This window comes from Hemitrygon akajei, chromosome 8, assembly GCF_048418815.1.
Source record: "Hemitrygon akajei chromosome 8, sHemAka1.3, whole genome shotgun sequence".
In the NCBI taxonomy this organism is placed as follows: domain Eukaryota; kingdom Metazoa; phylum Chordata; class Chondrichthyes; order Myliobatiformes; family Dasyatidae; genus Hemitrygon; species Hemitrygon akajei.
Window position 1 is genome coordinate 113,201,526 of NC_133131.1, and position 26,733 is coordinate 113,228,258.

At 41.0% G+C, this 26,733-nt stretch overlaps 1 protein-coding gene across 2 annotated transcripts in view; it reads right to left on the minus strand.

The window, feature by feature from the left end:
• Window positions 1-24,468, minus strand: part of vopp1b (VOPP1 WW domain binding protein b) — a 48,900-nt gene extending 24,432 nt beyond the window's left edge. Inside the window, exon 1 of one of the 2 annotated variants that reach the window (XM_073054399.1) lies at window positions 24,280-24,468. In XM_073054399.1, the coding sequence (XP_072910500.1) occupies window positions 24,280-24,339 (60 nt within the window). In that variant the 5' untranslated portion in view covers window positions 24,340-24,468. Of the gene's footprint in view, window positions 1-19,691; window positions 19,742-24,279 lie in introns of those variants that run through there. The other variant, XM_073054400.1, reaches the window with a different exon arrangement.
• Between the last annotated feature and the right edge of the window lie 2,265 nt (window positions 24,469-26,733).

Sequence of the window (26,733 nt, forward strand, 5' to 3'; positions counted from 1 at the left end):
TGCGGTGCTCTTTGAAATTCACACTTAATAACAGCAAGATCAAAATCTTCACCACGATTTTAAAAAATACCTTGGGAAATGGGATAACTATTTTTCTCCTGTATAGAAAATAAATGGAATAGCCACCTCTTGTGACATAAATTTCTACAACAGAGTTGGATCTGGGAACAAATATAACAATTGTAACACTTAAGTTAATGATCAATATGGATATCTGAAAAACTCCCATGATTCCCCCTGGTTAAAATTCCATTGCCTGTTTATTTCAGGATTGAAATACATTCAACTGTGATTACAATAATTAGTACTACAATTGATTCCAGCGAATTGGGCCAACAATTAATCAGGCACTGTTTATTTTGGACAACTTGTAAAGAACAAAAAACTTAACCAAATTATCTGGGATTCCCTTTGTTTATTTGGGACAACAGACTGTTGCCGAGAAGTTTCTAACTAGCATCAATTGCATGAACCTGTGTGACCGTTAGAATCTACACCATGCTTAGAGTGAATAGTTTTTAAAATAGCATCATTTGGGTGTGTTTGTGTCCAAAAAAAAAAGTGATTTTGTCACTGATAGTTGGAGAAAAATAAGCAGCAATTCGGAAATTTTTGTTCACTGCGGTTTCAAGCATTCAGGCTGGAAGATGCCAGAAATGGCCAGGAGTGAAAATGAAATGATTTCACTACTTTAACAAGCTAGGAACTACAAAGAATTTGAAGACATCAACAGCATTGTATGAAGGCAGTCCATTATTTGCACTAATTTTGTATATTTACAGTCAAAAGAACATGACATGGATAAGTATTAGGAGCAAATACACAGATTTATGGCACTGCTGTAATATTGGGTGTGTTCCAATTTGTTCTGTATTTCATTTAAATACATAATGTTACTCTATTTGTTTTTGTACTTTTTAAAAAACTATTTCCATGAAACTTCAGCCTATTGGGGCAGCCACTTAATTGGGCCAAAATGTACTGGCCCTCATGTGTCCCAATAACCAGAATCCACTGCATTTTAAAATTAGCATTAACGTTGTTTGCCAATTGGATCAGCTTGCTAATTGCTGATGTTAGAACAAGCATGCAGATGGTTGGAATAGCCTGTGATTGTTTTTAAATAAAAGTGGGTTTCATCAGAAGCTTAAAAAAGCCAATTTAAAAAAAAGTGGAAAATAAAGGATCCAAGTCATCAAAAATAAAGAGCTTTTAGGAAACCAAGAGCATGGAAAGAGAAAAACATAGAAAAATTAAGAAGCTGGAGGGTTATAATTTTCCAAGGTGGAGAAGCAATAAAATTTGATTAGTAAACGTAATGCAAGCGCTTAAAAAAGACAGATGGGATAGCTACATGACAGCACACAAAAGGATAAGGGAAGGAAATAAAGGGTCTATGGGGCTGGTGAGGGTGTGGTAGAGCAAGGCCATAATTAACAGAAAATTCCTGAAGGAACAACCACATATCATTATTCATAGTCACATGAGTATTGCTGGAAGGCTTCAAAATAACAAATGTTCTATCCCAGTTTCTTAAAAACAAGGATGCAAGAATAAACCCTGTTGAAGTTTCCAGAAATGAGAATCAGGAAGAATTACTTTTTTTCAATAAAAGGTAATAAAAGCTTGTTAAAAGATAGAACATAACCAACAATTTGAATGTTTCCACTAATTAACAAAGGATGGACAAATCAATTTTTGAATGAGGTTTGATAAGCATACCTGGCTGGCAAAACAAAACCTGTAGAATGATAGTATCAGCGGTGGCATAGATAAAAATACTTAAAGGACAAAGTAGAATCACAGATTTTATTTTAAAGCTGCAGAGAAGCAGAATGGTATTCTTCCTCTTCCCACTCACCTAGAAAGTTGCATCAGACCTGCAAACGCAAAGGAACCTCAGCCCTTACTTAGTGCAGTACAGAGCGAGGACAAATACAGGTCTCAGTTAAACGACGACACACTAAAAAAAAGCAAAATGTTTTTTTCTGCCGCAAGTACAAAAGGTAACATCTTGGCAGGAAGATACAGGAGAAATTAAATGGTGTAATTCTCTAAAAGGATGTAGGAACAAAGATATATTGTATAAATCTTTGAAGGTAACAGGGTAGATTAGGGAAGCAGTTACAGCAGCACATGGGAGACTGGGTGTGTGCATGTACACACAGAAACACATACAGTATATAAAAAGCAAGGTCATATTAAACTTGTATAAACACTGACAGACCACAACTAGAGTAACGTTCCGAATTCTGAAAGGGCACCAGGTCCTGTGATGGATCCTGATGAGATTTAATAGAATAGTGTAAGGGATGAGGGGATTTTGATTACAAGAATTGCCAAGAGAACCTAACATTGTTCCAAGAGCAGAAGAGGTTTGACAGCATAGTAACAAAATAATGAAGAGGATGAAAAGGTAAATAGTGAAATTGTTGTCTCATTAATACAGAAGCAAAGAAGAACTGATGTGATCCAGGGTGACATGACAAAAACAAACTGTAGTTATGATTTAGAATGCACTGTAGTACTGAAAACAAAGGGAATACAGAATCAATTTCAAAAATAAAATCAATAAATATTTGAAGATCAAAGCATTCCCAGGGTTATGAAAAGAATTGGCAAATGAAAATGACTGGGTTGTTCTGCAAGGAGTCAGCAAGACTTGCTAGCATAAATAGTTGCCTTGTGCAATAATGATTTGACCTAAAGGAAAGGTCATAGTGCAGGCCCTATCAGCATTTGTATTCCTACCACATTCTCCTTGTCAGCCCCAGCTTCCAGATCATTTCCGTGAGACCACTGGCTAGGGAGCTGTAGTGCTTAAATTATACATCTACTGCAGTGGAGGACTGGGGGCACATCTTTATGACATTAATCCCAGTAAATTAGTTCTTTGCTAAAGCAAAGCTAGTCTGTGTAAGGAACTGAATCAAGCATGAAAAATTAAAAAGTTTGTATTCAACACGAAGGCAGTATCTGAGGAATGAGATACAGTTAACATTTCAGGGCAAAAATTCTTCAACAGAATTATTGAGAGAAAACATGCTGCAGTTAGGGTGAAAGTGAAAAACGGATAAAACAATGAATAATCTCTCAAATTGAGAGGCCTAGATTTCTGTGGAAAAAGCAGCATATGAAGTCATTCTGTGGATAGAGTTTGTGGTTCTTTCATTAATCAATGAAAAGCAATTACAGAATCAGAACAGAAACAATAGACATTACATGCTGCAAAAAGCAGCAGTATAGGAAATGTAAGTTTGGCCAGTTCTTATATAGAGAAAGAATTACCCGAAGATGTAGAAATTGATGCAGTCGGAAAAATGCTACGGACCCAAAAGAAAAATTAAATGCTGATCCTCAAGCTTACATTGGGCCTTGATATAACAGTGTCAAGCTGCATTTGGTGTCTTCAATATAAAGGAGACCAGATTGTTACGACACTAGATTGGAAGAAGTGCAAATCACTGCTTACCCTGCAAGTACCATTTGGGTGCCTGTGTGAGAGGGTAAAGGTACAAGAACAATTGCTGCATCTTCTGCAGCTGCCTGGGGAAATACATTAAGAAAGGGAATTACTTTTATTTCAGATTTTCAGCAGGTTGTGTTATATATTTTGAAGAAATACATGACTGTTTATTTACATCCTGAAGTGCTGGGAGACAAAGGTGCTACTGAACATGACAAATCCTGTGAATTCACACAAAGCCCAATTTCTTGGGAGAGGCTGGCCCAGTTGCACTTCTGTACTTCAAAAGCAGCTCCCTCTCACCCAATCTGCATCAGGTCTCAACAATCTAGTCAGCCACACCAGAACCACTGCATACAGTAGATGACCCCAACAGACTCACAGGTGAAGTATTGCCTCATATGGAAAGACTGTTTGAGGCCCTGAATGGTGGAGAGGAAGTGTAGGGGAAGATGTAGTACTTGTCCCACTTGCAGGGATAAGTGCCAGCAGGGAGATCAGTTTAGAGGGACAAGTGAACAAGGGAGTCACAAAGAGAGCGATTCCTGCAGAAAGTGGAGAGTCTGGTTGGGGGAAGGAAAGGTGTGCATAGTGGTAGGAATCTGTTGGAGATGGCAGAAGTTAAAGAGAATGATATGCTGGATATGAAGGCTTGTAGGGTGGTAGGTGGGAACAAGAGGAATACAGGTGTCCCCCGTTTTTCAAACATTCACTTTACAACAGCTCGCTGTTCCGAAAGACCTACATTAGTACCTGTTTTCGCTAACCAAAGAGGATTTCCACTTTTACGAAAAAATGCAAAACACACTTTATACGTGTGTTTACCCCGAGAAAGACTACATTGACCATGAAACCTTGTGCGGGCAGTTGTTTGCACATACGTGTACATGCGTACGTATGTGTGTACGTATTATGCATGTACGTGCGTAGGCGTGTACGTGCCAATTTTTTTACTCCAAATCCATTTTGGCTCGCTGTCTTCCTGAGTTTGATAAGTGAAACTACACCGTACATACAATATTTCTACTTTATATAGGGTGTATATTTATATCATTCGGGCTTTTACTATATGTTTGTGTTATTTTAGGTTTTATGTGCTATTTGGTAGGTTATTTTTTGGGTCTGGGAACACTCAAAAATTTTTCCCATATAAATTAATGGTAATCACTTCTTTGATTTACGACATTTCAGTTTACAAACTGTTTCATAGGAACGCTCTACCTTCGGATTGCTGGGGAAACCTGTACTGTAACAGTGGTGCGAAGATAGGGAGAGGGCAGAGGCACGGGAAATAAAGAAGAAATGGGTGAGGGCAGTGTCAATGGTAGTGGAAAGGCACTGTTCTTTGAAGGAGGAGGACATCTCAGGTGTTCTGGAATGGAAAGCCTCATCCTACGAGCAGATGCAGTGGAGGTACTGAGGAAAGGGAATGGCATTTTTACAAGTGACAGGGTGAGAAGAGGCACAGTTAAGATAGCTGTGAAAGAGCTGGAAAAGATCTCTATATGGTCTGTCTCAAGAGGTTGAGACAGATCAAGGGAAAAGGTGTCAGAGGTGGACCAAGTAAATTTGAGGGCAGAGTTAGGGCAGAAGTTAGATGCGGTTGATGAAATTGACATGCTTAGCATGGATGTAGGAAGCAACACCAAGAGTTGGGGAATGTTACCAGTGTAGGCTTGGAGCATGGAGTTTTCCATATAGCCTATGAAAAGACAGGCATAGCTAGGGCCGCTGTGGGTGCTCATGGCTACATTTTGGGTTTGGAGACATTTGGAGGAGCTGATAGAGAACGAGAACCAGGTGGAGGAGGGCAATTGTGGAAGGGATCTGGCTAGATCAGTTGTCTAGAAACAGGGATAGTGCTTTAAGGCATTCCTAACGGGATAGAAGTGTAAACGAACTGCTGTATATGGAATATAAACCAGAAATTATGGCTTTTCAAAATGGACATCAATGCCCAATAAGTTTTTTTTAGCCTTACACTTCTGGCACCACACCAACAATTTTGATAGATGAAAGTGATATACCAATTAATGGCATAAAAACCACAACTTATCTTAATTTCCACTGAAAATAAAACTGAAAGTTTATGTCAAGGAATTAAAATGCATTTGTACAAGGTTACAAGTCTATGTATTTAATGCAAGCACTCTTTTGGCATTGATAATGAACCACTTGGGTACAACAATAACACCAACATTTTCAGTAGAACATTAGTGGTATCAGTGTTAAAGGCTTAGAGATTTCAACTGTAATCAACTGTAGGGTATGTATATAGAGCATGCATTACAAAGGTACACATTAGCATCATATTGATTACTATAGTTGGAAATTTCTCAAAATAATATCTTGCTTTCGAGGTCAGTTAATACAATTCTATTGGATTGACTTAATGTGCAATAAATTTGTACATACTTTCCATTGATAAGATAGCTTAACTTCCCAAAAGTCTCAGAATGTAGTATTTCAAGACTCCATACAAGAGAACAACAGTAGCAGGCTATTGGCTCCATGAGCTGCTGCCATTCTATCATAAGTTACTGTATTTGCCTTCCTCACTACCAACTCAACTAGCAAGCTTACCTTGTTCTGGGTTTTCTGCAAGGATTTTCTTCCCTTTTAGAATATAATCTGCACATTTATTTCCACTACTGAAGTGCATGACCATGCATTTCCATTTTTTATTTGCCACTTTCTTGCCCATTCTCTTAATCTGTGCGAGTCATTCTGCAGCCTTCCCTGTTTCCTCAGTACCACCTGCCCCTCCACCAACCTTTATATCATCTGCAAACTTAGCAACAAAGCCACCTATTCCATCATCTATATCATTGATACACAGCATAAAAAGAAGTGGTCCCAACTCAAACCCCTGTGGAACACCACTGGTCACTGGCAGCTAACCAAAAAAGGAACCTTTTATTCCCATTCCCTGCTTCTAACCAATCAGCCAATGCTCTCAACAAGCTAGTACTTTCCTGTAATACATGGCCTCTTAACTTAATACGCAGCCTCATGTGTGGCACCTTGTCAAAGGCCATTTGAAAGTCCATATAAACAGCATTCTTTATCTATCCTATTTGTAATTTCCTCAAAGAATTCCGACAGGTTTGTCAGGCAAGATTTTCCCTTAAGGAAACTGTGCTGACTTTGTCCTATCTTGTCCTGTGTCACCAAGTACTCCATAACCTCATCCTTAACAATTAACTCCAAAATCTTCCCAAACACTGAGGTCAAGCTAATTGGTCTATAATTTCCTTTCTGCTGCCTTCCTTTCTTAAAGAGTGGAGTGACATTTGCATTTTCCAGTCCTCTGGCATCATGCCAGAATCAAGTGACTTTTGAAAGATGATTACTAGTGCCTCCCCAATCTCTACTGCTACCTCTTTCAGAACCATAGAGTACAGTTCATCTGGTCCAGGTGACCTATGTACCCTTAGTCTTTCAGCTTTTTGAGCACCTTCTTCCCTTGTAGTAGTAACTGCACTTACTTCTCTTTCCTCACACCGCCAGTGTCTTCCACAGTGAGGACTGATGCAAAACACTTATTTAGTTCATCTGCCATCTCCTTGGCCCCCATTATTATTTCTCCAGTGGTCCTATATCTACTCTCATCTCTCCTTTTTTTTTTACATATGTGAAAAAGCTTCTACTATCCACTTGTTTTGCTATTGTTTGCTAGCTTGCTTTCATATTTTCCCTCCCAATGACTCTTTTAGTCGCTCTGAAGGGTCTTAAAAGCTTCCCAATCCTTTATCTTCCTGCTAATTCTTGCTTTGCTGTAAGCCTTTCCTTTTACTTTTACATGTTTTGAATTCCCTTGTCAGCCACAGTTGTACTACTTTGCCATTTGAGTATTTCTTCATTTCTGGAATGCATCTATTCTGCATTTTTCCCTATTTTTCCTCATTTTTCCCAGAAATTCATCCCTGCCAGCACCTCCTTCCAACTCTTCTCTCATAACACTGTAACTTCCTTTACTCCACTGAAATACTTCTACATCAGACTTTACATTCTCCCTATCAAATTTCAAGTTGAACTCAATCATATTGTGATCTCTGTCTCCCAAGGATTCTTCTACCTTAAGGTCCCTAATTGTTTCCAGCTTATTACATAAACACCCAATCCAGTATAGTTGATCTCCTAGTAGGCTCAATGACAAACAGCTCTAAAAAAAAATCAGTGGCATTCAATAAACTCACTCTCTTGGGATCCATTTCCAACCTGATTTTCCCAATTAACCTGTATGTTGAAATCTCCCATAACATCATAACATTGCCCTTTTGACACGTCTTTTCTATTTCTCATTGTAATCTGTAGTCCACATGCCAGCTACTGTTGGGAGGCCTGTATACAACTGCCATCAGGGTCCTTTTACCCTTGCAGTTTAACAACTCAACCCACAAGGATTCAACATCTTCTGATTCTGTGTCACATCTTTCTACAGATTTGATGCCATTCTTTACCAGCAGAGCCACACCACCCCCTCTGCCTACCTTCCTATCCCTCCATTACAACGTGTAACCATGGACATTCAGCTCCCAACTACAACTATCCTTCAGCCATGAGTCCACGATGGCCACAATATCATACCTGACAATCTGTAACAGTGCAACAAGATCATTCACCTTATTTCTTATAACCTGTGTACCCAGTACTATATTTGCTACCTATTTTGATTCTGCATCCTTAATTCACTGATTCTCACCCTGCTGGCTGCAATTTTGACCTACCATCTGCCCGCCTTTCCTGACAGTCTGACTGCATGCCATCATTGCTTTTTCTCACCCATCCATCCTATCCTGAGTCCCTTCACTCCAGTTTCCATCCCCCTGTCAAATTCGATAAAACCCTCCCCAACAGCTCTAACAAACCTGCCTGCAAGAATATTGGTCCCCCTCGGGTTCAGGTGCAACCTGTCAATTTTGAACAGATCATACCTCCCCCGAAGAGATCCCAATGATCCAAGAACCTGAAGTCCTGCCCCCTGCAACCACACATTAATCACTAGTGCACGGCAAAGCAGCAATCCAGAAGTTACGACCCTGGAGGCCCTGCTTCTCCGTTTTCTGTCTCGCCCTCTAAATTCTCTCCTCAGGCCCTCTTTGCTTTTCTTTCCTATGTCATCAGTCCCTGTATTTACCAAGACATCTGGCTGCTTACCCCCACACCCCCGCTCCCTCCAAAATATTGTGGACGCAATCCGAGACATCCTTAACCCTAGCACCTGGAAGGCAACATACCATTTGGGCGTCCCGTTCACATCCACATGTTCTCCTGTCTGTTCCTCCTACTATTGATAGTAACCTATCACAAAGCACTCCCCTCTTCTCCCTCTTTCCCTTCTGCACCGCAAACTCATGTTCAGTGCCAGTAACCTGGTCTCCGTGGCATTCCCCTGAGAGGTCTTCTGCACAACAGTATCCAAAACTGTATACTTTTTATTGTGAGGAATGGCCACAGGGGGTGCTCTGCGCTGACTGTCTATTCACATTTCCATTTCTCCTGAGTCACCCAGCTACTCCCCTCTTGCAGCTGAGAGGTGACTACTTCCCTGTAACTCCAAATATCTCCTCACCCTCCAGTACAAGCTGAAAGTCATCCAGCTGCTGCTCCGGGTCCCGAACCCAGTCTACATCTGCACTTCATACAGATGTAGTTCCCTGGGAGAGGCTCTGGGTCTCCCAGGACTCCAACATCCGGTATGAAGAACATACAATGGCCACTTACTACACTGGGTACAATAAGAGGAAAAAAAGGAACCTTAACAGAAGCTTACCCAGAGCCAATGCCTCTTCCGAGCTGAAACCTGACACTCCTACTCTTACTAATGACTATTGGAGTATAAAAGTTGCATTGTTTGCTGTGTAACCAAAACTATGTAGTCAGCTTTGAACTTGCTATGTGCTATGCATGTATCCAATTTAGTAGGAGAATGAAATCTTAAGAATGTAGAAGACAATGGTGTTAATGAGAGGTTGCTAAAAGATGTAGATTAGAACATGATTAAGTCAATGGGTAGAAACAATAGTGGCGGATGTACTTGTGATACGCAACTGTAGACCAATTGGATATGCTAATGCAACTAAACCAGGAGATTGCTATAAAAAATGCTATGTACAAGGATCAGTGGGCAATCGGCGACTAGCTCAATGACTGTCTCAGCTTTGATTTGCAAATTAAAGTTTAATACTTCTTGAAGAATCTTCTGCGTCTCCTGGTCGTTTGTGGGGCACGAGAAACCACGACAAAATTGGCGACTGTGGCAGGACCGGAAAGAGACCCGCGGAAAGGAAACGGCAGATTGGGGACGCTTCCCAGTCCTCTAGGGACCCCCACAAGGCTAGCAGAATTAAGGGTGCACCCAAACAAAAGGTAAGCTCTTTTTGCAACAATTTGGACTAAGAATTCTGTTGGTTTTGGGTAGGTCTTGGAGTCTCAGAAGTGTGGAACCACTGCCGAAGGGTCTCTCCGGTCCAAAACATCTGGCAGAATTGGGGGTTAACAGGAGGCTCAGAGGATTGATCAAGAACACTGCAGTGAGGGTAAGTACAAATAAGCTAATAAGAAGTTAAGTGAAGAAAAATTCCACGTGGTGTTGCTAAGTCCCTGTGGATACCGCTTCGTATAAAACGAAGGTCTGACGGGCAGGGAAAGGGAAAATAGAGAAAATCCCTGTGGATACCGCTTCGTATGAAACGAAGGTCTGAACAGGCAGGGAAAGGAAAAATAGAGAAAATCCCTGTGGATACCACCGCTTTGTATGAAATGAAGGTCTGAACGGGCAGGGAAAGGAAAAATAGAGAAAATCCCTGTGGATACCACTTCGTATGAAACCAAGGTCTGAACGGGCAGGGAAAGGAAAATAGAGAAAATCCTCGTGGATACCGCCTTAAGAGATAAGGGTCTGAATAGACGAGGTGCAAAGAGAAAGTTCTGTGGATACCGCTCTGAACAGAGGTCTGTACGGGCAGAACAGAATAGGAAACAAGGACAGTCCAATATATAGTTTAAAGCGCTGGTAGATAAGACGATAGACTAGGCATAGAATTAGAGTAAATAATATTATCCAGTAAACGAACTGTGAATCTCTGAAATACCTTAAAAAGAGAGAACAACATGACAGGTAAAGGAACAGCAGTAGAGATTCTGAGCAAAAAATTCCCAGTAAATAAATATGAGATCACAAAAACTTCAGAAAAATGGGAAAAGAGAACCAAAAACCTGGTCACAAAATGGCCAAGAGAAGGAACGTTTGATGTAAGCTTGTGCGAAGAAATGGAGGCACTAATTAAAAATTACAAACCAAAAGATAAATCTAAAAGAGGGCAAAAAAGAGAATGAGAAATGGAAGTGCTAAAACTCTTCAGAACAGAGGGAGAAAGGCTGAGGAGGACAGGTAGAATATTGATTACAAGCGAGGAAGACACTAAGGTGCTGGAGAAACAGCCTGTTAGAGAGAGAGGAAGTACAGTGAGAAGCTGGCTTCAGCTCCATACCCGGATGCGAAAGAAACAGAAAAACCCCCTCCCTATAATGAGGAAGGAACCCCTAAGCAGTGCCCCCTGCTGACGGGAACAGTAAACATGCAGGGAGAAGTACAAGTTTGGGATAATGAGGAGGAAAAAAGACAATACGAGAAGGAAAAAGCGGGGATATGGAAGGAGATACAGGCAGAAAGGATAAAGGTGGAACAGGCAAAGAGAAATGAAAGAAGAGATTGAACAGATGAAATACTTGAGAGAGGAAAAGGAGTATGAGGAGTATCCGTTATACCATAGAAATAAACAGACTAGAAAAGAAAGTGGCTCATCAGGGCAGGAAGAGATGAGGCATTCAAGAGGAAGTGGAAAAAAGATAGGAGATGAGAGTCTTGGAGAAACACAAGAGAGAAGGGAATCAAGCTCGAGTAAGGATCATGAGGAGTCCCTGCCACAGGTGTACAGACACGGACAGGAAGAAAGAGAAGGTGACTCATTGGAGGAGCAACAGTTAAGTGGAGAGAGAGAGGATGCGAGAATTTGTGGGGAAGAGGTAGGAGGCAGAAGCCTAGAAGAGCAGGAGGCGGCGGTAGGGAAGCGACTTGCGGAAGTAGAGAGAGAGCTAGATAAGTTACTGAGGGGATTGCCAGAGGAGATGCGAAAAATACTCCAGGGGCCAACCAAGTATTGAATCAAGACAGAAAGGAAGGACTCCACTGGGAGACCAAGGGAAGAAGAGGACCCCGGAGAAATTTGTGTGGGAGGCAGAAAAGACATACCCTGAGACAGATGGGGAGTCAAGCGAAGAGGAGAGCCAGGGCAGGTGGGAAGAAGGAGGAAGAATGATGCCATTGTTAGTTAAAGGATCAGGACAAGTGCAGTACATCCCTTCCCAGGACCTAGAAGGGCTGAAAAACACTCTGCCCAATCTACATGAAGGAGCAGGGAAATGGATTAGAGCCTTTGAAGAAGAAACGGCGGGACGATTATTGGCTTTGGGAGATTTGAAGGCACTATTGATAAGGTTGATGGGAACCTCCAAATTTAACGAATTAATGGAAATGGCTGGCATAGTAAACTCGAACGACCCAAGAACTGATGGAGACGGGTTTGACAGAGTGAGGCAGAGGGTATGGCAGGCCCTCAGGAAGCTTTATCCACCCAAAGTGGACCACAAAGCCTTAAAGGGGGATCCACTGGGAGACACTGAAAACCCAGCAGCCTATGTAGAAAACCAGTTGAAAAGGTGGAGACTGAGCAAGAGGTGGAAAACAGCTTATTTATCACCACACTGTTCCGACATAGCATTTTGGATGCAATGCCTCCACAAGTAAAATCCAAACTGGAGGAAGGGACCCCACAAGAATTTAGAGACCACGTAGTCCATGTGGTTGAGAAATACCGGAAAGACAAACGAAGGTTGGCTGAGAAGCAGGAAGAGGTGCAAAGAGAGTTAATACAAATGCAGCTCAAAGAACTCAAAAAGAAGGAAAAAAAGAAAAGCACAAAGATGCTGCCAGCAACCACCGGTTCGAGTACAGCCATCGAACTGGATGAAGCTATATGAACTATATGGAGGAACCGATCATACTGTAAGACAAGGGCCGGAAAACCTCATGCCAATAATCAACGTCTTCAGAGGAGCATTCCCACAAATGCCCTATCAGGACAGACTAAATTCAAACAGCCCAGACAGGACTGGAAGTTCCAAGGAGGGGGACAGAGGAGCTATGGGCAGAGGGGACCAGTGAGGAAACAGGGGGAAAGAGAGGTAGAGAGATTGTGCTGGGGATGTAATCAGCCAGGTCACATGAGAAGAGATTGTCCGTTTACACCATGGCCTGTCACACACCAGCAGGAACCGATAAGAAGGGAACTAAAGTTTAGCCAAGGACCAGCCCCCACAGGCCCAAGCGGACCTGTGAACCCCTATGCGAGGTATTAGGGGTGTCCCGAGAACTCGAGTGGGAAGGGACATTACCAAATGATAACAAGGGAGGCAGACGAGGAACCCATTGTTCAGGTTACGTTAGAAGGGCAACTGACACCAATGATGATAGATACTGGAGCCACGTACACTTGTGTACGGCCACAGTATGCCCTTCACCTTCCCATGTCAGGAAAGTTTATTAAGACGGTAGGGTTCTCAGGGAAAACACAGTTGACACAGTGCACGGCTCCAGTGCAGTTGAGAATGGGAAATAAAGGAATTGTTTTGCCGGTGCTAGTATTTAAAGGAACTCCGATTAATTTTTTAGGCAGAGATGCCTTATTGAAACTGGAATTAAAATTAGGATGCACCCGAAATGGACTGAGTGTGGAAAGAGCAGGGGCTCAATTGATAGTGCGAGAAGACAAGAAGGCTAATGTCTTTTGGATAGGAGACATCGCAGATCAGATTCAGGAAACCTGGGAAAAATGGAAAAAGGGTGTGCAGGTTATATTACCCAGGGCGGTAATGCCCAAATCTGAGCTACATTGTACAGTGATTTTTGATGAGACTCAGAACAGGGAGTTAGAGGAGAGATGGCACCTGGAGGCATGTACCCAACAGCACCTGGAAGGGGAGGCTGTGATAATTGGAAAGCAAGGGGCAGCTTTACAAGTTAAGTGGAACACCTTTTTAGAAAAATGGTACAGGATACCGGAGGCTGCGCCCCACGTAACGTTGTTGGTAAACAAGGGATATCAGTCTAAAGACTTAGGACCCTTAGTTAAGAGTGCTGAAACTAACAGTGTGGAGGAAAATCACGTCAGAGGTGTGGATATCAGAAGACAACAATTGCATTAAAATAATGGTAAGTGTAGACATGTTAGGGACAGTGAGAGAGGTCGAAATAACTCCCCAACCACACATGCCATTGCTGGGAAAGGAAAGAGGTCAGCAGAAAGATAGGTTAGATGAGTTGCCATCTATTCTGTGGTCACAGCATGACACAGACGTAGGGAAAATAAAAACAGCTAGTCCGGTGGAAATAAGGCTGAAAAGGGGAGCAATTCCACTCAGGAGACCACAATACCCTCTAAGACCAGAAGCAGAAGAGGGAATAGCATTGACAGTGCAGGGGTTACTTGAAATAGGAGTGCTTAAAAGAACAAACAGTCCATGCAATACCCAGTTGCTGCCGGTCTTAAAAGCAGATAAATCTAAGTGGAGATTGGTGCATGATTTGCGAGTGGTAAATGATGTGGTAGAGGACTGGCCAGCGGTAGTCCCCAACCCACACACGCTTTTGACTAATGTTCCACCAGAAGCAAGTTACTTTTCAGTGATTGATTTGTGTTCGGCTTTCTTCAGCATTCCTCTAGCCGACCAGTGTCAGTATCTGTTTGCATTTACTTACAGAGGTGCTCAGTATACCTATACCAGAATGCCGCAAGGGTTTAAACATTCACCACGTTTTTAATCAGATGTTGAAGGCAGACCTAGAGGGCATACCATTGGAAAGTACATTGTTACAGTATGTGGATGACCTGTTGATTTGCTCCCACAGTAAGGAACAGTGTGAGCAGGACACTATAACTCTGTTAGAGAAGCTGACACACGGAGGACATAAAGTATCCAAAAAGAAACTGCAATTCTGCACGCAGCAAGTGGAATACTTAGGCAGGGTAATATCCAAGGGAGTGAAGGCGATAGCACCAGATCAGATTGAGGCAATAACTAAGGCCCCAAAACCCCAGACTGTAGGGCAGATGATGACGTTTTTGGGAATGGCAGGGTACAGCTCAGATTGGATAGGAGAATATGCTGAGATTGTGGCACCTTTGAGAAAGATAATGAAAGAAGCAGGACATACAAATTTGAAGAACGGCTTACAGTGGAATGAAGAGGCGGAGATAGCTTTCAATACTATTAAGCAGGAATTGCAGTCAGCACCAGCATTAGCTTTGCCTGACTACGAGAAGGTTTTTCATTTGTATGTATCCAACCGACAGGAGGGTTACGTCACAGCGGTTCTAACACAGGAGCCAGGCACAGGAAAAGCAAAGCAGCCGATAGCATACTACAGTATGAGACTAGATGAGGTGGCTCAGGGGTATCCACCCTGTTATCAGGGATTGGCGGCGCTGTACTATGCATATGGAAAGGCATCATCTGTAACCCTGGGCTATCCTGTGACTCTGTACACACACCACAAAGTAGCAGAATTGCTGGAAAGAGGGAAATTTGTGCTGACGCCAGCCAGGATAGCAGCATATCAGATGCTATTGACATTTCCAGACATAACTATACAGAGATGTACTACCAGTAATATAGCCGATTTTGTCCCTTTGGGCTATGAAGGAGAACCCCATGATTGTGTCGGGAAGACGATGGCATTTGCCAAATTGAGAGCAGATTTACGGTCAGAACCACTAGAGGATGCAGATAAAAAGGTTCTGTTCATAGATGGCTCTTGTTATAGGGATTATGATGGAAATCATGCAGGGTTCTCAGTAGTGCAGCAGGATCAGTCGAGCTATAAGATTATTAGGATGGAGTCCTGTCCCCAACCGTGTTCCGCCCAACTAGCGGAAATCAAAGCCCTGACAGCTGCGTGTGAAATGATGGAAGGTGAGAAAGTAGACATCTATACTGATTCTGCATCTGCTCATGGAGTATGCCATTTGTTCGGGGCAGTGTGGAAACAGAGAGGTTTTTAAAAAAGCAGTGGAGATCCCATACAACATTGTCAGCGAATTCTAGACTTAATAAAAGCCATGATGAAACCTAAAGCATTGGCTATAGTAAAATGCCAGGCACATAAAAAGGGAAATGATGTAATAACAAAGGGAAATCAAGCTGCGGACAAGGCAGCCAGAAAAGCGTCTGGATGTACATCAGCTGTCATTGCCCCCCAGGTAAGCCTAGCTCCAGAACCTGTGGCAGGACCTAGGTAATTGAAATACAAGTTAAGGCAACTTTGGCAGAACAGACAATGTGGAGACGAAGGGGGGCCAAGCAGAACCCAGAAGGCTTGTGGAGCATGGAAGACGGTTTGTTGGTAGCGCCCACCCCTCTACTGACGATTCTGATTTCAGAAGCGCATGGGATTGACCATTGTGCAAGGGGGGAAGTGATAAAGAAAATAAAGAAGGATGGTTTTTAGTCACATTATTTACAGGCTTCAGTGGACTTTGTCTTGTCATAGTGTGAGGTATGCGCACAGAATGCAGGGTTCGGACATCAGTTATTTGACTGGTTAGAAAGTAGACTCGGAGGATGGGGAGCATGGATGACTAAAATGGCAATAACTGTCAGTATTGTATTGTTGAGCTGTGCTGTTTTCTTCCTTGTCTCAAGTCTCTTGTAGTGCGTGCTGCAACCAAACAATTTCCGATGCTCGTGGCAATTACTGAAGCAAGCTTAGTAGAGAAAGAAACACCGAAAATGTATCGTTACAGCCTACAACACCTGCAGGATGAACAAGAGCAAAACGACAGTGTGGGAGTAGATTGTAAGGGTTTCTGAGTTTTTTTTCCGTCTCACGTACAAAGGGACAGGTTTTTGGCTCAGCGGCCCAGAGTAACAGGGAGAGAATACTTTGAGGTCTTGGCGCAGAAAATTATAGTTTAACCCGAGATTTGGGAATAAGTGCTTGAGTTTATTGGGGTTTTTGTGCGCAGACTCTTAGTCTTCTTTCTCTGTGTGAGACCCTATGGGTCTCAAAGGGGGGATATATTGTATAAAAGTTGCATTGTTTGCTGTGTAACCAAAACTATGTAGTCAGCTTTGAACTTGCTATGTGCTATGCATGTATCCAATTTAGAAGGAGAATGAAATCTTAAGAATGTAGAAGACAATGGTGTGTTAATGAGAGGTAGCTAAGAGATGTAGATTAGAACAAGATTAAGTCAATGGGTAGAAACAATAGTGGTGGATTAAAGTTAAAGTTTAATACTTCTTGAAGAATCTTCTGCGTCTCCTGGTCGTTTGTGGGGCACGAGAAACCACGACAAAATGACCTACACCAAACAATGGCCATCCTGCTTGTCCCTTCTGTACTTTTAAACAAGCTTCATTGCCTGTTCCAGTTTCATGGAGTGTGCCTGCTTATCATGGATGAATGCCTCACAGAGTGTCCTCAGCCAGCTTGATTCCATTCAAAGAAAGGCTCTCAGGATTATAGGTGTAGATGAAACCACAGGAGAAGCTAGCCATCAGTAGCCTACACCACAGATGACAGGTTGCTGCAGATACTGTGCTATGCAAAATGCACACCAGCCACAGCCCTGCAGACCTTCGCGCCATGCTGCCTTCATCTTATGAGAGACGGCGCACCACACGATCAAGTTTATCTATGTCTGCTCATGCTGTTTCTAAGTCTGATGCGAGAACCTACACAATGGATAGAAGCTTCTTTCACCGTGCTATCAGAATTTGGAACAGCCTTCCAGATGCTGTGGTTGGAAACATCTGCGATGATGAGGGTCCAGAGCCTTCAAGTGTCAAGTGCACAAACACCTATCATCTCTGGGAGGGAAATCACATGCTTCTTCATAAGCTGTCATGAAGGAGACCAGGATGGCAATGCTTGGTTGTTGGTAGGTAGGGTTAATACCTGACTTTCAAGAGCACTTGTGAGTTATGTTCCAGCTGGACTTAGTCCTTAAACTGCTGGAGAACAGTGCGGAAAGATCAGGCACTATTTTCTCCCGGTAAGGATTAGTTTTTATTTCCAAGTAATCCTGCCACGTTTTGTCACCCTGCAACCTTACCCCTCAATCTCTCTGAATTATGGAAGACAGCACAGCATGTGTATAATTGTCTCTCTCCAGCAGACTTCATCATGACTCCAGTATTTCTACTATTTTTTAATGTTTCTTAATTGTACATATGATTTTTTGTGTTTTATCACTGAGCAGCAGTGAACCGTCTGATTGGCCTATCAGAGTTCTCTTTGGGAACTAGTTGACTTGATCGGCATTTCTGATCGGGCTATTGTTCACGACTGCACTTAATAAAAAAAAAGAAAGAAAAGCCTTCCCTTTCTCAATCTTTCCACGCAAGTCATATTCTCTATAATGAGGTGACCAGCAATGAACAATACTCCAAGTGTGGTCTAACCAGTTTTATGGAGCTGCTACATGACAGCTCACAGCTCATGACATCAATCCCCCAACTAATGAACACACCATATGATTTCTTAACCAACCAGCATAGCAATTCTTATGGATCTATGGACCTCAAGATCACTGTTCCTCCACAATACTAAGAATCCTGCCATTAAGCTTGAACTTTGCCTTCACGTTTAGACTTCCAAAGTATATCACTTCAGAAGATTGTAACTCAATTGCATTGAAAAAGTTTTTAAAAAAATTTAAATGGAACAAATTCATGCCTCTCTTCCCCACCCCAGACTAACATAAAAAAGACCCATGTAAGAGAAACAAGAAGCTTACTTAAAAGAGCTGGAACTCCAAATGGATAGTCAACACCTTTGGTCACATAGTTCAGCCATTGTTTGCTACATGGAAATCATTGTGATTACTTAACATGCATAAAAAAATACAATGGGGGGGGGGGTAACCCTACCATTTTTGTGATGCGGAACCATTATAAAAAGGCAATGTGGTGATACAAAATATCTCAAGGTGCATATCTACAATTTAACAAAAGGAATCTAATATGGCAATAATATGCACAGTTTTGTTTTTGGAATGGGTGTACTCAAGCTCAAAAGATCTAAATATATTCTGACTGGTGCACAAGAAATCAAACAAAAGTAGACTAGACTATCAAAGGCTTGAAAAGGAGTATCACACCAAATCCAAATCCCTCATCAGATTATCCATTGTAATTATTGTTTGGATATCAGAGCAGCAACCCTGACCAATTGCAATTTCCTTAATTTAATAAAATGAGGTTAGGAGTTCCTTTACACTGGCCTAGACAGGACAGATTAGAATTAAAACAACTTTATTAATAATAGAAGCAAGACCGGGGAGGGGAGAGGGAACAGAACTATCAGGAAATATTGTTTATGCTCTTTCAATAGTCTAATGTTTCTAGTACTCATTCACCATTGTGCAGTGGATAAGTCATGAGAAATTAAGACTATAGAAATAGCAACTTCTGTTCAATGCATCTTAACATACATCTTAAATTATACCAGCAAATAAAAATACATTAAAGTACAAAATTACATCAGAAAATAAAACTCAATTTTTTTTCTGCATTTAGTCCGCAGGAGTGATGATGAGCTTCCTGCATCCACTCCACCCTGACCTGTATGTAGCCCATGAAAACTTAAGAAAAAGCATCTCATCTTCTATCTGAGAACACTGTAGAATTTGGTAGCATTCAGAAAGCTGCAATTTCAGCCTTCTAATTGCTTTCTTTATCAGAACTGGTCAGATTACTAACTCAAAATTTTCTTTCTCCATTAGCACAGCCTAACCTTCTGGGTATGTCCTTTAGCCCCACATTTTGCAACTTTTACATACCTTTATATCCTCACGCTCTAAGCTCCCCTTCTTTCATAGATTATGTTCTGATTTTCCCCATTAATCAGATGACCTACCGTAGATTCCGGATTTTAAGCCGCTACTTTTTTCCCACATTTTGAACAGCTTTGAACTTTGCGGCCAATAATCCAGAGCGGCTAATACATTATTTTTTTCATGCCGCCTCGTAAACATTTTGCCTCGTAACAGTAGACCAATAAAATTGATGAGTAGTTCACAGAGGTCCAATGAAATTGTACGATAAATCAAGCGCACTTTCACAATTAAATTATTGTAAATCAGTCATTTGTACTCACCCTCATCAACATGGAAAACACTCGAAGCATTGTGCTACCTACCCTACTTAGTTTAAACTATATTTGTTTTCTGTACTACATCGCGGGATGCTATGACGTCACACCCAGTTTCGCGGCGTCTTGTGGGAAAATGCCGTTTGCGATGAAACGGAAAGGAGGGGGGGAGCGGATTACGCGAGCGGCTTTGGATCCGAGCGAAATCTGCTTTTAAATGCCGTTTGCGATGAAACGGAAAGGAGGGGGGGGAGCGGATTACGCGAGCGGCTTTGGATCCGAGCGAAATCTGCTTTTAAATGCCGTTTGCGATGAAACGGAAAGGAGGGGGGGAGCGGATTACGCGAGCGGCTTTGGATCTGAGCGAACTCTGCTTTTAAGTTAAAGGTATCAATAACTTTTCCTGGTAGGCTGCAGTATATATATTTTTTACCAGTCGTTAGGAGATATTGGAATGTTGTTCAGTAAAGAAGTATACGCAACGTATATTTAAAAGTAGCCGCGTACGGGCACGGTTCGAAAAAAAGCATTTGCAATATGTATTTGTTTTTGTTACCATATGGATTTAATTAAAAGTTAAAAAAATCCTCACGTGTAATATCTTTCTGTGTAAATATCTCATATTACAACGTGGGACACCTGCGGCCGAAAATCCGGTGCGGCCTAAAATCCGGTGCGGCCTTTACATTTAAAAAAATGATTTTATTTTTAAAATTAGTGCCAGCGGCTTAAAATCAGGTGCGCTCTGTAGTCCGGAATCTACGGTAATCAACTGCTCATCACCAAAGCAACCCTGGCCTCACCTTACAGACATTCCCTTCATCTTCCCTGCAGTTTGTTTTCTCTCATTCCCAGTGCTGCCTGATTTCACATTTTTAGCATAGTTTTTATTAACATATTAAATCTTCAGTCAATTACTCTGAAAGGTATAGGTTGATAATTCATGGCTGAAATTTTTGATCAGCTCACAATACTTAGCTGATTCAAAAAAAAAAATCATTGTTTAATTAACAAAGCTTAATCTTTCCATTTCAGTTTAGTGCAGTGGGACAACTGCCTTTTCAAAAGTAGTGTTTCTAATGAGAAGTTAAAACAAGGGATGCTCTGACTATCCAGATGGGAAATATACAAATCAAAGGATTATTTGAAGAATAAATCTAATTTTTCCAAGACAACATTCACACATTAGACAATAGTAAACCAGACTATTGACTGTTTATCTCGGTGCTTTCTCCAACTAACTTCTGATAACAAAGCAAAAAGCTGCAGATGTTGCAAATCTGAAAAGTGCAGGAAATGCCTCAGTACATCAGTCAGCATTAATGAAGAGACAGAATAATCTTTTATCAGAATTGGGAAAATTAAGAGAACAATGTTTCACTTCACTCATGTATAAAATGGGAAATGTTTTTATTGGAGTAAATTGCAAGAATAACAGTGGTGCAATAGTCTGCTTCAGTTTCTGCACTTCTGTTTACATTTCTTTTCTTCCTTACAGAAACATAGTGCTCTCCTTATCTTCATTTTCAAAGCAACTTCTAAATCCTCTCATCTCTAACAAATTCTAAAACATCTTCCCTCTTCTCCTTCAGCATTCCAATGAGACCATTTCTTTTCCAGCTCACTAGTTCACAATTTTATCTCAAGAAACATTCACTCAACTTCTCATTCTACCTGTCCAGGCAACTGTAGGAGTTCCAGTAGCTGGTCTTCGCCCTTTTTTGTTTTATGACAGTTCGGAAGCCCAAACTCGCCAACTGAAAGCTCAGCCAGAATCACCCCGTGTTATCATTGTGTCTGTTACCATTCTATCATAAGCAATTTGTTCCCTTCACTGTTCCCATTTCTTTGCAACTTAAAGCATGTCTAATTTCCAATCGAGTTCTGACCAATTGTCATTGACCTGAAACAGTATCTTTCCTTCACCAAAGATGCTGCCTGATTTGCTGAGCATTTTCAGCTTGTACTTACGGATGTTATGGTTGGTACTCCAATACAAAATACACTTGAAGTTCAATGGCTCCATGGCCACTACCATAATTCTATATCAGTCCAACAGCAATAAGTGAAAATCTGTTATTTGGAGTGCATCCAAATTTGAAAGTCAGACTGTAATAAATACAGCCAAATAATTCATATTTGGTTATACAGTATTATAGATCCATTAGTATGCACATGGATCAGCTGGTATTGATCCTAGGTTGTACTTACACCACCCATCTAGTTCTTACCATAAAAATGCACGTTCAATTAAACTAAAAATAATTTACTGTGATGTTTTTGATATTTGAAACTCAAGTTGCCTTTATTTTATAGATGAGGACTGATTGACATTTTGAAAAGTGCATGTCAGATTACTAAATGTCAAGAGAGTTTACCTTTAATTAGTTTCAACTTTAACCAAAATTAACCAGAAAGGATCCAGTTTAAAAAATTAGAAGTGCCAAATTCCCAGATGCTATTTCATTGCAATTCAAATATTTTATAAACCATAAAATAGTATTAAAATAAAATAATAAATTAAAATCTCCCTTCAAAGTGCCAGCTACATAATGCCTTAGACCTGCAGTCACAACACCAATTCACAGAGGAGAACATCGCAAACTTCTCTCTAGTCTGAAAATTGGACATTAGAAGAACTTCTGTTCTTCACTAAGTTCCTTTACCATGCTGCATTCATCTCTTTAATCCTATGGACTTCAATTGTAATAAAATACCTTTTAGTATCTATATGTATATCTCTGGCACTACCTTCAGCAATCCACTGTCCTATCTATGAAACTTACTCATCTACATTTAAATCAATGTGACTTCCATTTCTTAACATACATTTCCCAAAACACAAGCATCTGAAATTGTTTTGGTGAGTAAACATCTAAAACTGGATATACTGAAGTAAAACTAGTTGAAAATGTCAAATTACTCCATTATCCACTTTGGTCACATGATCCCTTATTGGTACTTTATCTACTACCCTTCTAGTGTTATCTAGTATATATCTAGTGTTATAGCCATGTTAATAAACAACCACAGATGTCATTATGCAGCCTTTCAGCTGCAGTTACTAAATAGCCATCAAGAAAGGAAGTTGAACAATCATTTTCTCTTCAGTCTGTGTCAAAAACAATTATGGTCATTCTGACAGACAAGGTCATCTGAGCATTCTCTGGTCTATACATCTCAAACCCAATATTTAAACAGCTATCAGGGAAAGCAGATTACTTTAGAACAGTGAGCATATCACTCTTTGTTCCATTTAGATAATATCACTAGAAAGCCACAATTCAAACATAGAACTACCTATTTTATTTAACTATAGATGTGCCGCTTTGCTAATTACATTCCAATTTTTTCTCCATTAACCATTGACTTAATTCAAAATTATAGTCAATAAATTTACATTGCTGCATTTTGTAGCAGATTCAATATACTTATGAGACTCACATCCAGCACATTTTTCCAAATTGAATACAGTACTGTATATTCTGATGAAGTCTTCAACCTCAACATTTACTCTAATTCTCTTCCTACAACTGCAGCCTGACTTCCAACATCTTCTGTTTTAAACATTCAAATATCTTCTTCACTTCCAAAGATATCATATATTATTTGCATTCTGGGTATCAAATTCAAACAGCCACTTTTTCACATGAATTTCAAGAGGCTAGCTTAAAGTTTTGATGCTGCAGTTTGATCTAACAAATTTTCAACAGCTGCCATTGAATAACAACCATGACTTTTCTTGCAACAAACGAGGGGCACATACTATTACTCCTATTAAAACTGAGTCACATGGAATATTTAGTCTTATGAGTGGCATTCTGAAAACAAGTATTTGTATTAGACCTTAAACTGCAATGTGAAAGTAATGCTTTAATCCACTAGAATGCCATTTGTTTAATTTCCATGTTATGGTCTAATCTGATGGCAAAAACTTGTGAAACAAATTTTTTAAATGACAGATGAAATATCGACCCCAAGATCAAGGTATAACGAAAGTGCCAGCATTTATAGAAGGAATATATAAAATTTGTGATTACGATCCAATACAAACTACACCTATGACAAAAATATTTTCATTGATAAACCATCACGACTTACGTTCTAATCAGTTTCCAGACATTTATGTAACGGGGAAACTGGGTAATTAATAGATTCTATGGCCCCGGATGTCGTAAAATTGCAGTGGGTTTAATGATTTGTGGCTATAACTAAGTTTCCAACCAGATCTGGAATAGCTTGTCGCCCCAAACTCTATTCCGTTTCTGCACACTGACCACGATACATACTCGCTGTGTGAGGATTGCCTGTTTAAAACAAAACCTACAGCGGATGCAATCTCGCGTTCACAGAAACAAATGCTCTTCCACAGTGGGGGATAGGGAAAGGAATGGAGGGCTCCTACCCAAGCATCGGGTCCTTCCCCGGAACCCGCCAGACTCAGCCGGTTTGATTAAGACGCAAGCTGCAAGGTTCCCTCAAACTGTCGACATCGGCCGAGCCGCCTCGCTGCCAGCTCGGCTGCTCCGGGGTTTAACAGTCGCTCCATCCTCCCAGTCCCGCCGTGCTAACGGCCCCGGTCGCAACCCCTCACCTCCAACAGCAGCAGAATCAGGCAGGTAATCGCCGAGCTCGGCCTAGGACTCACGGCCATCGCGGCTGCAGAACTGCCGGAGCGGGGCCAGGGCGCTCAAGCAAGTCTCATGTCTTGGAGTGGCCAAGCGTGCGGCTATAATTAGCCTTATGTAATGGGCCGCCCCTTAGGCGCGCACCCGACCCGCCGGCAGCGCGCACCGACCGAGGAACGGCGATTGGAGGGGTAACTCGGCAGAGGAGAGGGAGGTGTCCGTATTGCCCAACTAGCAGGTGTTCCGGACTGTTGGATGTTAAACACAGTTTTCTATTTATTTTTGCTTTGGGATGTTACACGGTGGAAGTTATAAGATTTATAGAGCGCTATTAGCTTTCAGCAGAGTGCAGGAAATAGAAACGGGTAATCTTCAAGTGAGCCTGGGGAGAAGAACCAAGGTTGTTTCAACGGCGAAGGAAATCAGAATCAGGGGAGGTGGGCCGCCGGTCGGGGAAAGGAGCATGGGGAACCGGACCATAGTGAACGGGAAGAAAGGAGTCAGTGATTGGAAAAAAAACCCAGGGACAGAGGCCCAGCTGTGTGAATCCTCGGTTTCTATTATAGAAGGAATAAAGGTGATGATGTGAGAGTCTTAAGTAGTGAGGAGGATTTGGATGTAGGAGTAAAACACTTACTACAATAAAAGGAGTCTTGGTGACACCACAAGTGGAATATTGTGCATAATTTTGCTCTGCTTACCTAAACAATGATGTATTTCATAGGAGTGCAATGAAGATTCACCAAAGTGATTGCTGGGATGGATAAGAGTTCTATTATATGGGGAGAGACCCAGTAAGCTAGACCTCTGTTTGAAACTAGAGGGCTTGACTGAGTAAATATGGGGAGTATGTTTCCCTGGTTAATGATGCTACAACTGGAGTGTCATAGTAAAAATAAAAGGTAAGCTATATAGGATAAAGGAGAAGGAATGTGTTCACTCAGAGTGATAAATTTTTGTTATTCTCTACCACCACCCCACCCCCTCCCTCCAGCACCACAAAGCTTGTAGAAGGTCAGTCACTGATTGCATTGAAAACAAAGATCATTGGTTTTCTGGATAGAGCAGAAATAAGGAATGGAAGGATAGTATGGAAAATAGTATTGAAGTAGAAGATCTTTTGAATAGCAGAGCAGACTTGAGTTTCTGAAAAGCCTACTCCTGCTTCTATTTCTTGTTTTCTTATCTAAATATTTTATTCCAACTACACAGGTGATGGTGTTACCATGTGTTAAATCTCCAGTTTGTATTTTCACCCACAATGGCAGATGCTAATGCTGTAGTTCACCCAACTTAAATTAGGTCAAAAATATTAACCACACATACTTCTCCTATTTGTTATCTGCTGGGAAAGCTTCTATGAGGTCAGCTATCATAACCTCAATTGCAGAATAGCCTGACAAAATTTGTTTTTCCGAGTAGACATGAAAAGACTATTTGAATAAGGTTTTGGAACCTGTGCGTGTGTTTGTACATCAGCAACAATAATTTATTTTAAGCAAGGAATATGGAAGTAGCAAACAAGGCTAATAATATATATCTAACAGAGCTATTTGTTAGATATTTGCTATTGTATGTTAATATTTTAGAAAACAAACAAGATAAAACTTATTTATTTGGATAACAATGCTGGAGGAACTCAGCAGGCTAGGCAGCATCTATGGGGAAAAAACACAGTTGACGTTTCGGGCTGAAATCCTTTATGAGCTTTATCTATGTGCATTTGTTTATAGTCAAGCCTAATCCAGTGCTTATGAATCTAAGGGCAGATCACATGTAAGGGAAGTTCTATAATTTGCTGGAATTTGCCAGTAGCATAAGAGAATAAACACTTAAGATTAAATATCTGCATGCAAATAGTTAATTTGAATTGCATAGTTTCAAAGCCAACCACAAAATCCTTCTTCAGGAATTTTGAACAGACAAAATTTACATAAATTTTCATAATTACTAAGAAGTGCGCCCCAAACAGAAATGTTACTCCAGGCCTCTAAGAATTAGTTTAAAGCAGTTGATTCAAACTCACTGCAGTTTCTTTTAGTGAGTAATATTTTGCATAAATGGACAGGTAGATAATATACTGCAAGTGACCTGTCAAGCACTTACAATTAGCATCACTCCTGCCTGCATTTCACTCAAAGTTTTTCCTTTGTTTTCTATTTATCTTCAGAGGAACAATAAACTATAAAGTCAGAATGCTCTGAGCCATATATACTCAGTGGCCAATTTATTAGTACACCTGTACACTTGCTCGATAATGTAATTATCTAATCAACCAATCATGTAGCAACAACTCAGTACAAAAAAGCATGCAGACATGATCAAGAGGTTCAGTTGTTTTTCAGACCAGATATCAGAATGGGGAAGAAATATGTTCTAACTGACTTTGACCGTGGGATGATTGGTGCTAGGTGGAGTAG